Below are 18211 nucleotides of genomic sequence, written 5' to 3' on the forward strand. Positions count from 1 at the left end.
ACCCTCATTGTCAATTTCTAGAAGAAAGTCAAGATATGAGACATACTTAACTGTATCTGTTGTATCCTTTAATTCAATCAATGCCATCTGAGGTAATAAAACTATAGGCTCTCAAGAGCCTGTGTCGCTCACCTGATTCTACTTTAATTTGGGAATCATGTAAAAATAGATTAAAATCATAACAGATACCCTAGTAATGAGTGAGGCTAAATTTGGTTTAATATTGGTCCTGTAATTTAATAAAATATCCTGGTGGCCATCTTGAACAGTAAATCGGCAACAAAGTAGCAACACTTCATCAGTACCTCATAAGAAACATTTATGCCATGTTTTGGTTTCATTCCATTCAGTGGTTCTCTAAAAGAAGTCATTTGTATGTATTTCCCATAGGGTCCTATGTTAAACTAAGTCCCCCGCTGGCGGCCATCTTGTATGATGGATCCGCTACAAAGTAACAACACTTGGTCAGCACCTCATAATGAACATTCATGCCATGTTTAGTTTCATTCCATTCAGTGGTTCTCTAGAAGAAGTTCAAAATGTAAAAAGTTAACGACGACGACGGACGACGACGGACGGCGGACGACGGACGCCAAGTGATGAGAAAAGCTCACATGGCCCTTCGGGACAGGTGAGCTAAAAAAAGAGACATGTAAGCAAGCGTTCTGAATTTTTATACGTGTTTTTTAATTCATTTAATGAACTCAAACCAAACGTAATGATTAGCTGATCTTTTATTTACTAAAAGTAATAGATTAAATTTATTCCGTGAATTTGGATTTGGATTTTCAAATATTTTGGTCTCAAGCATCACTGAAGAGGTGTTGGCTCTCGAGGTGGCCATCTGGTGCAATAAATTTGGTACCATTAATGTTATAAAATCATTGTCAGCTTTACATATTATACAAACTGTCTAACAGTATCGATTTTAAATCATCCAATTAGACCTTCTATCTATAACAACTCATCAAAAATACCAAGCTTATAATTCATTACGCAAGACGCGATAAGATGCTTGAATCAAAGCTAAAGTGTATAATATATATGAAATCCCATCTTAGAACTGTTTTCATTGATAACATATACTCTCAACTGATCAGTTAAAATCAATAAGACATGACCATACCTGTCAACCTCTAAAAGTACCCAAAAAGGAAGGCAATAACCTGCATTGAGTGAAAAAAGAAATGGTCACAATACATGCCAACTCTTTTCTGGATGAATTAAAGGTTTCCGAAAGCACTCCTTTTTATCATTATTCATAACGTTTGCTTTACTATAGTAACAAGTGTTCATCATTTACTGAGAAAATGGCATATGTTCTAAAGGGGCCGGAAAAGGGGGGGGGGGGTAGTTGATGAGGGAAGTTTTCTCTTCTTCATAGCAAATGTTCTATATGTCAACTGAATACTATTATTTGCATTCATATGAGTGTTTCACACTATCAATAGTTCTAGAATTACTTATAATAACTTTTGTAAAAGTGTTCATGTAACTAAGCTTCCAAATTTGCAATTAAGAATTTTAAGGAGTACTTATTTGATAAAACTAGAACTTGCATACTGGTGAAAACTGATAGATGCTGAAAGATTATATTTTGACCTGAACGGGTCATAGAACATTTCTGGTGAGTTGGTAATTCTAGGTTCACACCTGCATATATCGGGTTAGTTGACATGTATGCAAGGGAGAGATTTAATCTTGTTGTACATAGAGATCTCATAAAAGTTATATCTGATTAACCTTATTGCGGCCAAAAATGTGGAAAAAAAACGAGTATTGATTATGAAAATTATCTATATTGATATGATTTATTAATGTTCTGTACTATATTTACTCTATGGCATTGTCAGTTTGTTTTCGACTTATGAGTTTGTATACCCCTTTGGTATCTTTCGCTTCTCTTAAGGCCATATGAGTATTTTTTTCTAACATGCATTAAACGTTTACCAATGATCTATGCTCAATTATCCTACGTAAATGATTTTTGTTCAGCAAGTAAGACACAAAATAAAGAAAGAAAACATAAAAAAATCATAGCGTAAAAGGATATAAGATACGACGACAGCAATTAAGAAATAAAACAAACACATTTTGGACAAAGATAATATTCAGATGATATTGCATTGCAATGGATAATTTCTCAAATAAAAAATAAGACAATATAAAGTGTTTAAGAATTATCAATTAATTTGCAGAACACACAACTCGTCTCAAAACGGGAAAAGTTACTAAATATTTGTTTTTCCCGTAGTATTGATTGAATCTTGGGTATCTGTTTTCTTGCCTTCACTTATGTCATCCAAAAGCGTCTTTATCCTGTAGATGTTTTTGTTTGTTAGTACAAATCGATAATGACCATGTATAAATGTATTTACTATTATTCTTGCTTGTGAATGAAATTCATAGTGTTAATCATCATAACTTTATCATAACTTTATTGAGAATTCAAAATTTCATTTTTTTTTCAACAATGTTTGATGACAACTCGAAGGCCTTATGAAATAAAGTTACAGTATTAAAGTTAAACGTTTCATTGTGTTAATTAACAAGACCATTTGCGTATGGTCGGAACATATGAGTATATTCAATTATATACATATATATATCCATTACCATACGCGTATGGTCCAAATACTCATATGGTCCGGAACATAGACATTAATAACAGTTACCTGATGGAAAATAGCTCATAAGACCAAAACAAGCATAATGAATGATAGATAAATATTCATGATGGAGAGAATGAAGATGTGTTGGTATAATAAGTGTGGCATGTATTATCCATTTGCAGATGCATCAAATTTAACACACATACTAGTAGTTCATAACAACTATCACTTAAAACTTACTTGTCGGTGAAAAATTCTTGACTGATGGTTTTTCCACTATGAACTGCTTATCACCAACAATGTAAACTTTATACAGAACTGCATTATGGTTAATGAAAGACTGGGCAACACATGGAGGCTGAATATCTTCTAAACCATCTTCATCAAATATAATTGACATCTAGAAGAACAAGAACAATATGTTAAAGATTTTTCATATATATCTGCTATCATTTGATGCAGGATTGTAATATTCTAAATTATAGTTATCCTTTAATCTAATCATATATCAATGACACATCACCACAACAGTGAATATTCTTTGAAAAGTGTTTAAGGAAATATCTTTGGGATTCCTTCATCTTCCTATTTACTTGAACATATTCTGTTCGCTTGATATTGGTGGAACAAGTTATATGTATTCTCAATAGTACGCCACTAAAAGTGACCGTACCTCTTTCACTATGGGGATATCACACTACCCTACGCAGACCTTCGTGATAAATTATATGATCTGGGGTATATGTTTTTAATACCATATTTTTGGATGCTAATTTTCAGCTAATTTCATGGTAAAGATACTCATTAGATCTAGATTTTTTTAGAATCATTGGGTTCCTGTCTCAATTGCTTTAATTCGTAATTCATTAATAAAACCTAAACGAAATTCTACCACAGTATATAACAGTACTTAGTTTAAACAACCAAATCTCCGTGTGAAAATAAACAAAAATGTCCGCGTTGTCGTGCTAAGCATACCCGTACTTTTGACATTATAACTGTTTCAAATGATTCAGCCATAGTATTCTGATACATGTACATCATTCAATAAAAAGATTTGTCTCACATTTTGATGATCCATATAGAAAAAAGATTGATGAAAATTGTTATCTTTATACCAACAGACAATACAAGACCAGCTATAATATTTTTTTCATGGAATGAAAGTTTTCATCCAATAGGTTGAGATAATTGCCTTCAGTCCTCTTGCAAAAGATTTATAAAATTATGCAGATAAGTTTTATGTAGTTGAACAAAGACGTACTCAACGAAACGCTTTGTTTGTGGTGATATTATGTTGAAAGCAAATCAAAAGACAATATAGTATATAGTACGGTACTTTACCACATGTGAATCATCATTCCCTTGAGCAACAATAGGTTTGCAGACTGAAAAGAAACAATTGTAGATTATGCATAAACCATTTTAATTTATTCAGTATAGCTGGTATTGAGAACACAGTACAAAAGAATGTGCATACCTATACTACTTTCGAATTGATATATCAGATTTGCATGATACTATGCTGAGATGGTATCAATCAATTTAATCAACAGTAACCTAAAGAAATATTGTTTTAATTTCAAGAGACAAGGAAAGGTTAATCACAATCAAATATTTCTAAACTTGAGTTATAAGTGTTTCAAATGTTTGCGGTATTTCATGTTTTATATTTTGTTTTGATTGTGAGATTTTTATATTATTCAATTTCCAGAACAACTGACTCAATATATTTCTTAAAAAAATTGATGAAACTTGTTTAAAGAACGTTTCTCAAACAATGGAGAATAGTCTACAATGAACATCTAAAAATTTGGAAATATAAATAAGGAAAAATCTTTAACCAACTTCATAATGGGATATAAAATATATAAGGTGTACAAGTTTTTTGCGAAGTTGAAAGAATCTAGGTCTATAAATACACGAGAATTTAAATTCACAATATTCTTTTAGAAAATTAAACTGAAAAGGGCTAAGTTCCTAAATAATTATGAAATGAGACAGCTATCCATCAGAGTCCAAATGACGTGGATTTAAACAACTTTCCAAATTCTGGAAAAATTGACGAAAAATTCCACAAACATTTCTTTTATAGTAGATCTGTACACATCTTCAAATTCTGACAAATCTCTTCAGTGTGTGTATCATCTGTCCATCAAGCTGCAAGGATTTTGGTTGAAATTGTAAGAGAAATCTAAATCCACAGAATTGGAAGTGTCTTTTTAAAGTTTTGCAAAAAATAGATATTAATGTTCCCTGTCAGGAAATATTGAAAATAATACTCAAACAACCAAATGATAATAAATGAACAACTTCAATAAGAGTGCAATATTAAGGAAAATTTCAAGGGTCTAGTTAAAAACTGTAGTAGGAGATGATTACACGAAATAAGTATTGTCTTTTGTAAATTTTCCTGAAAAAATTAGAACAATTCCCCAAGCCATGCTCCTAATATAAAAACTACTGCAACAAAGTTACGAGAAAGAACGATATAAATCGACACTACATAGTATAAATGTAATGATTTCCCAATGTTTTAGTATAAACAGGACAGAATTAATCGCAATAAAATCAAATGCAAACCAACATTTATACATGTAAATACATTTTCAATATTTGCTTATTGGCTTGTAAAATTGATACTCATACACCCTCAACAGAAACATTTACATTGTCAGAGAACAACCATTGAGGTGGTTTGTAATGAGCGAGAGACAAGTAAAGGGAACAGTGTATCTTCTATGATTTATTTGTTTCATCTATTTCATTAGCCACTGAAGAGCGTTAATTTATGGTAGAGTTTACAAACAGTAAAAAGTAAAATAACAAAAATACCGAACTCCAAGGAAAATTCAAAACGGAAAATCCCTTGTCAAATGGCAAAATTAAAAGCTCAAACACATCAAACGAATGGAAAACTACTGTCATATTCCTGACTTGGTACAGGCATTTCCTTATGTAGAAAATGGTGGCTTGAACCTGGTTTTATAGCTAGCTAAACCTTTCACTTGTATGACAGTTGCATAAAATTCCATTATATTGAAAACAATTTGTGAACAAAACAAACAGACATAATAGGTAAAAATGTCAAAAATAGGGGTACAGCAGTCAACATTGTGTTATAATCTTAATCAATATAAAAACAAACAAATATGTCAACAAAGAAAAAACAAAATGGCATATAGACAAAGAACATAAGCAAAAATGAAAGACAAGTATATAAAAAATGACGATAGCACAATAACATAATGGCGGGATGTATAAGTACCGAGCCACGCCACGAAGATTTAGCAAAAATGGACTAAACAGTAAAGTAAATAATTTACAAAGGCAAATTAAAGAACACTATAACACGTAATTAATAATACAATGTTCGAAAACAAAATGACAATGAAAAAATTTTCATTTTAAGTCAGGAAAAAAATAACACAACCAAACACACAATGACAGAAAATTAAGCAGCACCAGAGTATAAATGCCAAAGAAAAGCTTATAAAGGTTGAACTAAAAATACCATCTGAGATAATACGAAACAGATTGATTGCGATGTAAATAAACTAACGAAACTAATCATATTTAAGACATTAAAGCAAATATTTTTCTTAACAAAAATCACTAATGTCCATTTTAAATAAAAATCAAATGTCTTCTTAGTTGAAGCACAAATGTCTATTAAAAAAGTATCTGGGCTGATTATCTGCAGATCTGTGTTTTGAATAATTTTCAAGTCTTTTTACATAACAAGTAAATTTAAAATCATTTAATGTTTATCATAGTTCGCGATTTGATGGTCATGAGGTATCATTTTCACTTACATATAAATGTTTTAATGGTATCCTACTGAAATAAATAAGATTTGAGATTAAGTGTAAACAGTATACAACCTATTTCAGTAACCTGAAACATTTTGGTTTAATCATCTCATATTTGTAAATGAATTTTGATAAAATTTAAATAGAACCGGATTACTGTAAGAACACTGGATATCACATACATTGATTTGTGGTATTAATGAATCTAAACATCTTATAAATTTTGTTAGACCAGTGCGCTTTCCTCTAAATTTACCTTATTCAGATGTCCTAAAACCTAAACATCTGAAAGGTATTAGGTTTAGTACATCTGTTATCGACAATTGCAACATATCCGTAGTCATCTGTGACACAGATACAACCAACTCGTGGATGACGTACGTAAAACTTTCAAAGGATTGTCTTCATCTTTAAAATGGGAATATGTTTCATTGATTGTTGGCTGCTTAACGTTCATCATTAAATATTACATGCATTTTCAGGGTCAATTAATGAGATATGAATATATCCTGCTTTTCACCATTCCGATATACTAGGTCAGGTTTGAACGTTCTTGCTCACACCGAAAAAGTTCCAAGGATAACATTTCACCGCAGATGTCACAATCGAAGAAAAGATGAGATCTGTTAACGACAATTGCAACATTGTTATACTTCTTAGCCTACCAGTGTATGATTTTACTTTTAAACGCCGTTGCTGGTCGAAGAAGCATCAAATATATCAATTGTAATGACTATGGTTGTTTTAAGCCATGAATTCCAAAGTTAAGGCGACAATACTTAATATATTTGAATCTCTCTTGTTGCTAGAAGATATATATTCATTAACAATCTCTTTCAGGACCAGTCATGGCATCAAATAGATTATAAACTGTTATTCAGGAATAAAAGCATTGTACAATGTAACAAGTATTGATGAAGAATGAATTTGATGTAAATGGTCATTTTTAAAATATGGGCTTGTTTCCTAAATATGCAGCTTAGATATAATACAGAACGGCAATGAAAGCAGTACTACCTATTACCCAAAGACCATGTGATTGCCAGACTACATACTTACCAAAAGGATACGTCACATTGGCTTCCCTTAACTTCTGTATGTTGCTCTGTACATCAGCTGTAGTCAAATTTACAAATGAAGGGACAAAAAAGGGTGAATCTGTAACAAAAACATACTCATTAACATAAAGGAAAGAATTAATTATCTGAAAGGGAACACGTGTGCTTGCTTGCTATTACAATACAATTAAAAGGTAAACCGTTTGGTATTCTAACAAATAAGTAGAATGAAAGATAAATAAAGACAAGCAAATCATGCAAATAATGGATGAATGCTAGAACACATTTTGCGCCCATTTTCAGTGTTCCGAGTTTTGCTGAAATTCAGACAATAGGATGAAGTATATTTTGCAGAAATAACGTTCCGACAATGTATCCTACCATGCACCCACACTGCATCCTATACACATAAATTTCATCCTGCCATACACATACATTGGATTATATTATACAACAATACTATATCATATCAAACACCTACACTGCATACCTTTATAAACCTGCACTACATCCAATTATTTACCTATACTACATCCTTCCACGTATTTGCACTGCATCCCTGAATACACTACACTACATTTTCGCCACAACCTTCCATACCCATACACTACATCCAGCAATGCTGCTACACCACATTCGTTCATCTCCAAATACTACATCCTTCTGCTGAGATCACCCCCAGTGTTTGGTGGGGTTCGTATTGCTGTTGTACCCCTATTTGTGACATTTTTACCTATTGTGTCTGTTTGTTTTGTTCACACATCGTTGTCAACATAATGGAATTTGATGCGACTGTCATACAAGTGAGAGGTTTAGCTAGCTTTAAAACCAGGTTTAATCCACCATTTTCTACATAAGAAAATGCCTGTACCAAGTCAGGAATATGACAGTTGTAATCCATTCGTTCGATGTGTTTGAGCTTTTGATTTTGCCATTTGATTAGGGACTTTCCTTTTTGAATGTTCCTCGGAGTTCAGTAGTTTTGTGAGTTTAATTTTTTCTAAACATTTGCACCACATCCTCCCACGTTTTAAGAATGTTACTTACCAGAACTTAACAAAGGGTCGTGTACCAACTGATACTGGTAATGTCTATTCAATAAGGGTTTTATATGCTCAAATTTGTCTACTAATATACAACCTGGATTCTTCTCAATGTAATCCTGTTTAAAAAAAGATCAATAAGACTGACATCAAATGTTAAGAGATAACTGCATCATTTTAGATAATAAACAATGTGGTGTTATCTTGGAAAGTCTTTTTTACATAAACAGATTACACGATTCCTCTAAAACACAATTGTCATTGTCGTTAGTAAACATCTAGAGGATAAAAAAAATCAATAACATTTAAATATCTTTATATTGTACATTCTTTATTTCAGGAACGGAACTCTGTCTTGTTGAATGCAAATTTTGGAAGGGAAAACTTTCGATAGGTAAATACATTTTCTTTTCTTTTTTGTGACTTTACTAATGTTTAACCTGAATCTTTATTAATATATGTTTAATTCCAAATCTAAGTTTAACGCAACTATATCCACAGGATTTTTTTGTTTATACACAGTTTTGGTTTAGAAGAAAAACCGACATGGTTAAAAATACAAATAATAACACCATTACAAACACAATTCCATTTTAATATTCTTGTCATGGTAAGAAAATACATAAAATAACACCATTACAAACTCAATTCCAATTTAATATTCTTGTACGTGTCTATAAATAAAACAAATCTATTTTATTTTTAGAAATTTACCTGTGAAAATATAAACGTCACAAAAAATACGTCACTTTTTGTGACGTTGATCCATTCATGAGACGCGCAGTTTATATAATTCGTTTGTGGGGTCCTGGTGTGTTGTCGTAAATTCATGGGAGGTGTCCGTTGTTATTCTGCGGTTTTACATGTTGTAATGTACTATTATATTATTTATTTATGTATTTCTCTGTGCTGAGTGTTCTTGCGTTTGTTTGTACTGAATTCCAGTCACTTAGTGTTGTTATTTTAGCGGTATCTTTAACATTGCCATATAAGCGGGAGGTTTGGCTAGCCATAAAACCAGGTTCAACCCACCATTTTTTTCTTAAAATGTCCAGTACCAAGTCAGGAATATGGCAGTTGTTATCAGATAGTCCGGTTCTATGTATGTTGGCGTTTGCTTTTGTTGTAGTTCAGTGTTTCTGTTGTTTTCCTCTTATAGTTGATGTGTTTCCGTCGGTTTTAGTTTTTTACCCAGATTTGTTTTTGCTTAATCGAATTATGACTATTGAACAGCGGTATACTATTGTTGCCTTTATCTACAACAGATTCTTGTAAAAAAATACTGATCACGAGAATACTAGTTTGTTGAAAAGGCCTCAATTAGAACCTAAGATGTCCAATTGAAGATAAAAAAAAATCATTCCCCTATGACTATAAGCTGCTTGTACATCAACACAAAACTCGATTTCATTCAATCGTTCCTGAATGACAAGTAGACAGTTAAACTGGTTTCGAGACATCGGCAAAAATCTTAGGTCATACACGCTTACTGCGAAAGAGAGGCGAAAGATACCAAAGGGATATCCAAACTCATAAGTCGAAAATAAACTGACAACGCCATGGCAAAAAAGAAAAAAGACCGGTAAATTTGGCCTGCCATTGGAAATTATGGTATGTTGTCTTGCTACAGGAAACCTATGGACAGAGTTGGTGCAAGGGATTTTTAACGTGCATACAGCGTGGCAGAAAAATGAAATTACCAACAAACAATGTAATGACACAACTTCTAAATCACACAGTTTGGTGAGTGGATGACAATTTATATCTACAATGTAAAATATGTACAGGATTCAATTTATAGTAATTCTCGACTGATTATCAAAGCTGTCTTATTTCAAATTTATTTAAGGGAATTTACATCGCAAATACAAAAATATCCTTTCAATACCAGCTGATAAAGACGATACTTTATCCAATATCTATAAGCTTTCTTGTGTATTTACAATTATGATTTATAGCAAAGCAATTGTCATTTTTAATTAATCAAAATTCACTGAAACTTGACCAAACATGTTGTTGGTTCGCTTATACTTTCGACAATACTAAAAGGGAATTATGTTTATGCGAATCAACAAGTAATAACACTTTGCATATGACGAAAATAAATTTTACATTTGATTCTCGTATTAATCTGTAATGATATGTTATCATCAGTCATGAATTCAACAAATTCCTCTATTAAATTAAGTTGAGGAATGATCCTTTTTACATTTGATTACTCATATAAATAATTGTTATTCAGTTTAAAATAAAACTCGCTTTAAGCAAATTATGCATGTAAACTGCTGATTGAAACTATTTTATGTGTAACTTTCACCTGTTATCAGCTACAGTTTAAAGAATTTTTTCATGTTCGGTCTGTTTATCAGTTTACATGTTTCTCTATTCCATAAATGTAAAATTTTAATAATAGGACAATCACAATACAACAGTGTACCATTAATAATGACTTTTGTTTCAAACTGCAAATCTTTTCACGCATAATATTTTATGTAAGATTATTTGTCATTTAAATTATTCATTGGAAGTTTTGTCAAGGGTTGTTTATTTCTACAGCCAAGTCCTTTTTGTTAACATACACCGTGGAAAGTGTCTGCAGTAAACCAATTATTTTGAATGAACAGGTGGTCTAATGCAAACAGGTGTGAGTGGTGTGCCTTTTCATAAATCTATCACCTCACCTCATTTATCCTCGTCATGGCGGTCGGCAATTAATGCCCGAAATGTATGTAGGGTTTCTATAATCAGCTATTTCTTACTCTGTCTGGTGATTAGCAATGCGAGAAACCTACCACATGCAGGATCGAGTTTTGGTGTCTGGGTTTCTTCCCATAGACGATTGCCTGCCATGGCTTACGAGCTCCATCTGCCCGGATTTTCTTTCTAGTTTTACTCCCATAGGCTTTGATTTTCCGAAACCTAAACACAAGGCAGTGATGGTATTTACCCATAACTAGGGCAAAGTTGATGAGTGCAAGGGTATGTCCACATGCCGGTGGGCCTACGCATTGCATATCTGGGGCCCTTGCTGCTCCGAGATTCTCTAAAAGTATGCATATGATGCTAGACCGTAGTTACCATGTGCTGTCGCGAGGTATCATTGTAGGAGTCTGGAATAGTATAGAGGCTAAGAACTGACAAACAGACTTACACACTCAACTTTTATGCACCTGTAAAGCAGGCTAGCCAGCGGCGGTAAAAGAGCCTATGACTACAACCAAACTAGACGCATCCTATGGTACAAACTATTAGCACACATAGACATGATCATGGTCCAGAATTTAAATTTGCTTTAAAAATCATTATTTTATTATTTGATACAAATATTAACCAGGTACGTTTAAAAAAATGTCTGAATTTGGACAAGCCCTTTTTTAATTATCACTTTCGATGTTAAGTCTAATTTAAGCTACCTAATGATTGAAGTAATTACCCTTTGCATATGCCAAACATTACGCAATTATCAAAGCAGCAGAATTTTAAAATGGATATAGTATTATAAGTACAAAATTACTGTGAAAAAAGTACCAACCTTTATATTATTTATTTGAAACTGGGCAGTACTGTTTCCATCTTTGGCAGCAACCATCAACCCATTGCATTTATGTAGAATCAAATCAAATGGTCCCTGTTCTGTTAATGGCTTGTCTATATCAAACTTAAGTACATGTAAGACAAAAATAAATTAATTCTATGTAAAATGTACAAATTTTAAACACTGCATCTTAAAGTAGCTCATCATTCATGCATAACAACGTTTTCAATTTTTTTGTACACTCTGAACCTAAGTAAAATATATTATGTATAAATAACCTACATTTTCATTGTTTTACGAATCTAAACAAAGAACTAAGTTCTGAGATAGGAAATATGAAGTATAATTCTTACTGTAAAAAATGTTTTACACAAATGCATGCGTTGTTCTAAGCATAAACACACTCGTAATTCAAAGTATCGGCAAACAGTATGTGTCTGATAGATCAAAAAAGATTTCACACGTTTCATCACATCACTGTCATGCAAATAACAATATATGGAGCCATTCTGTTTAGTAGTACCAGAAAAGGTGTGACGGAAATATTTTAGGACGGACGAAAGGACAAATGAATGATGTGATTATAAGCCATGTCATATTACTAGGTTTTAATAAACGTATAATAACTGATCTGCAAATAAACGACTGCCATCAACACTTAATTCCTTAATGGACAAAAAGGTATAAACAAAGACAATCTGATTTGGAATATAATTGTGGCGCGGGTTAATCTTGTGTTGAGAACTTAACATCTCCTTTTCATCCGATCATTAGAATATCAAAAAGTACTAAAAAGAATGCACAAATTATAAGTAAATGAATGATTTCTCAAATTTTTCAGAAAAATACTTGTCATATGAATTTGAAATGATGCACATCTTAAACAATGTGAACAAGTTAAAAGAACTGAAAGTTTAGTTGTAGAACACTTATTAGAGGCCGAGATGAAACGATATCTTACTGGCTTTTTGTGTAGTTTAGGTAACCAATAAATAGTAGGGACCTTCAAATGTTCAGAAGAGGCCTTAAGCTGTGATGTGGTTATGATATGTTTGTTTACTATATGACTCGCCTTTTATAGCTGACTTTGCGGTATGGGCTTTGCTCATTGTTGAAGACCGTACGGTGAGATATAGTAATTAATTTCTGTGTCATTTGGTCTCTTGTGGAGAGTTGTCTCATTGGCAATCATATCACATCTTCTTATTTTAAAATTTCAGACATTCAAGCTAAAACTTGATCGTCAGAACATGATGCTATAATTTTTTTTCTCGAAACTTGTACAAAATGTACGTGTTATTATTAAAAGAAAATGTACTTACATGAGCAACACAACGTGTGCCCCATGTTGAGCAGGGTCTTCCTACTCTTTAGGAGAACCTGAGATCATTCTTGCTTTTTGGTTGGGTTAGTGATGCTCTACGTTGAGTTTTGTATATTGTTATTAGTCGTTTGGTCGTTTATCGTTTTTTGCCATGGCATTGTCAGATCGTTTTCGACTTATGAGTTTGATTATCCCTTTTGTATATTTTGCCTGTCTTTTAAGTTAGCACGGACTGGTGCATTCATTATTTGCATGGCATTGAGGATTAAAACATCAAGGAAATAGTAACCTAACAACTTCATGTACAAAAATGTTACACAAATGATCATTTAAAGTTTCCTTTGAAAGTCATTCATTGCCAGTGATGTTGATAACGCATCCTAGTCCGTTATGAAGATTGTCTAAGAACGAGGATTATCTGCACAAAAGCAGCATTCACATAACCTACATAGATATTTTACTTACTTTTACTAGATCTATACCAGCATTTCTGCAAAAAAAAAAAAAAATATATTCAGTAAAATAGATATTCAAATGACACAATCTCCATTCTGACCTTCATTTACGTTTACATTTTTTGGTGAAACGTACATATACAATACATTATCAAAATTTTTTCAGATCCTCTTTGAGATTGTACATGTATGTGAACATGTGTACAACATTCAATATTTTAATACAAAACAAATGTCCAATGAAATAAAAAGAAGCTGTAAAAACAATTCATAAATTTAAAGCATTTCAAAAATTCAAAAAAAATAACTAGTCTCAAAACTGAAATAAGATACACGTTTAATAAAGTTTCTACATCACTGCAATAACTCCTATAATGGCTCAATGGATAGTTTTTTTTTCTATTATCGTGTATTGCTGTTATTGCTGATCATTTGTTATGTTTACATTTTCCGTCTATGTAACAGTTTTCAAGATACATGGTGAAAATGTCAAGATTGGTCAAAAATCATCATTTTAGGGCAATAACTCATATATGAAGTTGATAGATGGTTTCAATCATATTGCTTTTATTGGTATGTATTACATTGGTGATAATTTTTAGCTGCAGAGAGTTTCTGTAATTTTCAAGTCAATAGTCAACAAGTTTCAAAGAATTGTTTTTTTTTTAATCAAAGTGATGTTTTACAAAGTATGATTATGTAGACCAAACGCGCATATGGCTTACAAAATTCCAAGACTGGTATCTTTAATGAGTTTTTTTATTCCTTCTTGTAACAAAATATATCCATCTACTTTGTTCTTTCTTCACTTAATGCTTCATACTTTTCCCTTGATACTGACATAGATGTATGACTTCAAACTAAAATCAATGACAAGTCTGATGATTTCGAATTGTCTATATTCAATTTCTCAGTAGTATCTAGCCCTCTTACCGTCGTATCATAAATACAAATTTCACTTAATATGTTACGTTCGTTCATGGTCACACTTAAGGGACTTTAATACCAGGGTTGTGGTCCTGACACAAAAATTGCTCTAACAGAGTAATGAAGAAAACTGCTGAAATCGATACGACATCAGTTTCATGGTCACCATCACCAATACGATGAGTCCATGTCTCAACTCACTAGCGACATGTTTATGATGTCTTAGATCTTAAGATAACAGAAATTCGTAGCATCTGTAAATTAACCGATTTTGTCCTATTCCTGATTGTGATATTTTTACTGAAAAAGGATTCGCACTGCGGGTTTTGCATTCATAGTAAGAGTCGCCTACTCTGCCGAAGCGCGCACCCGGTCCAGCTTCCTTTAACCTTTATGATATTCCCTCAGTTTTTTGGGGTTTTATTTGACCCTGACTGTATCTACTTAATGGATTTATGAAATTTCAACATTGATAATCCACTGTTGCCTCTAATTTAAAATGATGACAAAATTTAATCAGATGAGCCACACATGGTTTGTTGTTTGCATGAAATCACAAGAGATTTTAAGATGAGGCGTCAGCATACACTTTGATCAATCTGAGTATACGTTTTGTACCTCCTGGTATAACATTATAATTACTTGGTGCACACAGGAACTCATAAAAAGTACCACCTGAGTCATACATGGGACGGAATATAAGTTATCTACGATATGGATATTTTAACACCCTAAAGTACCTCACTATACGCCCTGATGCGAAGCCGAAGTAGAACTCTACAGGTAGTCAAATATAAGACATTAGTAATCTAGAGACCGCGAAATTAGAATGAATCAAAGTTGGCGCTCAATATCGCAAGCGTTATGTCATAATCAGCGTAATGTCAACGTGGGTCATTTGAATAACTAGGTCAGTAATCCCGTTCATTGAAGACGTGTTAGCCAAGTGATGTATTTACTAAAAATGAATGCCAATGATCGGTATAATAGGATAAAGTCATTGGGGGGTTACTCATTTAACATGATTAGAGACATCATGGATAATATACAGACTTCAATTCTTCATTGAGAATAACCACGGAACTATTGAAAACGCGCGTGAAGTTCCCCGGGGGTAACACTACAAACCAGTAAAGTCTGAAATGGCCTATATCTGTACTCGACTGTACTGATTTTTACTCGACCAGTCTGAATTGGTCTGAATTTTCCTCGACATTACTCGACCCCAGTCTTAACCATACTCGACTGTACTGATTTGTACTTGACCCTTATCTTTGCCATTGAAAATAGTCTGAACTATTACTCGACCAGTCTGAAACAGTCTTAACCCATTCTCGACCTGTACTCGACCTATTTTTTCAGTCTAAACCATACTCGACCAAAGGTCTGAACAATACTCGACCAGTCTGAACCATACTGGACCAAATAACCTCTAGTTTTTCTAAATTTTAACTGTTAAAATAAATTTCTTTTTAACTGACATGACAACAGCCACAATAAAATAAAGATATGTTATAAAAACAGATTTTTACATTCTTACATGATTCTCAGATTTATCGAATAGAGATAGTTAAATCAAATTATCTTATATAATAATTTAATTATATCAATTTTAAAGTTTTAGAGTTTTGTTAAAAAAAAAATTCTTTTACTTAAAAACCACACCTATATTGAGGGTAATTAAACCTTATTAAGGTGCTTCTTGTTTGGCATGTGATTTTTTTTTTAAATTAATTTTCCTAAATTCCTAAATAAAAACTTACATAGGTTTCATGGTTACATACAAAAAATGTACAATATAATTATCTTTTAATGAGGTAACAACAGCCAACAAAATCACTGAAATTGTTTAACCTTATTTTAGAAATATATCTATTATTATAATTTGGGATATATTATATACAATATATATCAAAAAGGGATAAAAATTAAAGAAATTAATAAAATTGTTCTTCTGATTTGTGGTGAAGTATAAAGTAATACCTCCTGCTTAGGGCAAACTCATGAAAAAGATCACACCTGGTCAGAGAGTATTAAATTCTAAATAACATTCATTCAAAATTGCAACATCCTGTGAAACTTAAATCGCAAGGCCTTTTGAATTCACTAGATAAGTAATACACGAGTTTAAGAAAAATGGGGCTTTCTTTTTACCTGTAAAACACACATGTACTGAGGTAATTAAACCTTATTAAAGTGCTTCTTGTATGCCATGTCTTTAATTTTGACAAAAATTATTTAAATTTAATTGAAATAAATTTTTACTGTAACTTTGGAACACATTTCCTTTTTTAAAAGTTTATCACAGGATTACTATGGAAGTTCTATTATCATGATTATATTAAATTATTGGTTTAACAAAACAAAGGTGTCATTTTTAAAATTTATTAAGTTGCTTTATATGCTATTCTATATATATTTTAATAAAAAAAATGTTCACTGCATTATTAACTAAACTCAACTGACACCATAAATCTATACGAGGCTTAAGTTAATGGTGAAAATTGTCCAGTAACCATAAAATATATCTGAAACATTCAAAAAATTTTGAATAACATTGCATGAAAATATTAGTCACAATTCAGTTTTGAGATTATTTGATCAGCTTGTTTTATTTTTATTTTAAAGGTGATATATATGTATGTATATAAGTGTTGATAATAAGGTGATGAAGTTATATTATGTTTATTGTGAAATTTTGGTTTCAATGCTATATTGAATACATTTTTAATTTCAAATTGTTGTTCAAATTTCTAGCCAGGGGAAATAGCTGTTGATAAAAACAGTTCCTAAATTGATGAAATACAATAGATATATACAAAAAATAGTCTAGGTTGGTTAAGACTTGGTCAAGTATGGTTCAGACTAGGTCGAGTATGGTTCAGACTAGGTCGAGTATGGTTCAGACTAGGTCGAGCATGGTTCAGACTAGGTCGAGCATGGTTCAGACGCGTATAAAATGGTTAAGTACTGGTCGAGTACAAGTTCAGATGGTTAAGTATGGTTCAGACTACAGTCGAGTATTATCAAGTAAATTTCAGACCAATTCAGACTGGTCGAGTAAAAATCAGTACAGTCGAGTACAGATATAGGCCATTTCAGACTTTTACTGGTTTGTAGTGTAATGAGTAGCAATGCTCGGGTATATGGGTTAGCAACACCCGAGGCTATGAGTTTCTTTTTTACGACGGCCATTAGCCAATCAAATTTCGAGATTATACTAAGCCAGGAATAAAATATTATGAATCCTCTTATATTTATCCCACTAATATAGTTTGACATACATGTATGTCGTTGTAATGTTAGACTGTTTTACTGATTGTAAAGGTATATTATACAGACTGTCCCGTAAGTCTTTACATATGATGTTACATAATTCAATGAAGCGTGCATACAACATAACTAGCATCATCTAGATGTGCAAATATGTTAAAACTTTGCCTTT

General features: G+C 32.2%; 1 protein-coding gene across 1 annotated transcript in view; it reads right to left on the reverse strand.

Moving 5' to 3' along the window:
- LOC127732730 (inositol-tetrakisphosphate 1-kinase-like) overlaps positions 1 to 18211 on the reverse strand; it is a 31565-nt gene that overhangs the window by 11969 nt on the left and 1385 nt on the right. Inside the window, exons 2-7 of the mRNA XM_052241923.1 lie at positions 13850 to 13874; positions 12058 to 12183; positions 8530 to 8644; positions 7484 to 7582; positions 3957 to 4000; positions 2853 to 3012 (exon numbers count right to left, since the gene is read on the reverse strand). Coding sequence (XP_052097883.1) covers positions 2853 to 3012; positions 3957 to 4000; positions 7484 to 7582; positions 8530 to 8644; positions 12058 to 12183; positions 13850 to 13874 — 569 coding nt within the window. The remainder of the gene's footprint in view (positions 1 to 2852; positions 3013 to 3956; positions 4001 to 7483; positions 7583 to 8529; positions 8645 to 12057; positions 12184 to 13849; positions 13875 to 18211) is intronic.

The sequence above is a fragment of the Mytilus californianus genome, unplaced genomic scaffold (assembly GCF_021869535.1).
Source record: "Mytilus californianus isolate M0D057914Y unplaced genomic scaffold, xbMytCali1.0.p SCAF_26, whole genome shotgun sequence".
NCBI classification, from domain to species: domain Eukaryota; kingdom Metazoa; phylum Mollusca; class Bivalvia; order Mytilida; family Mytilidae; genus Mytilus; species Mytilus californianus.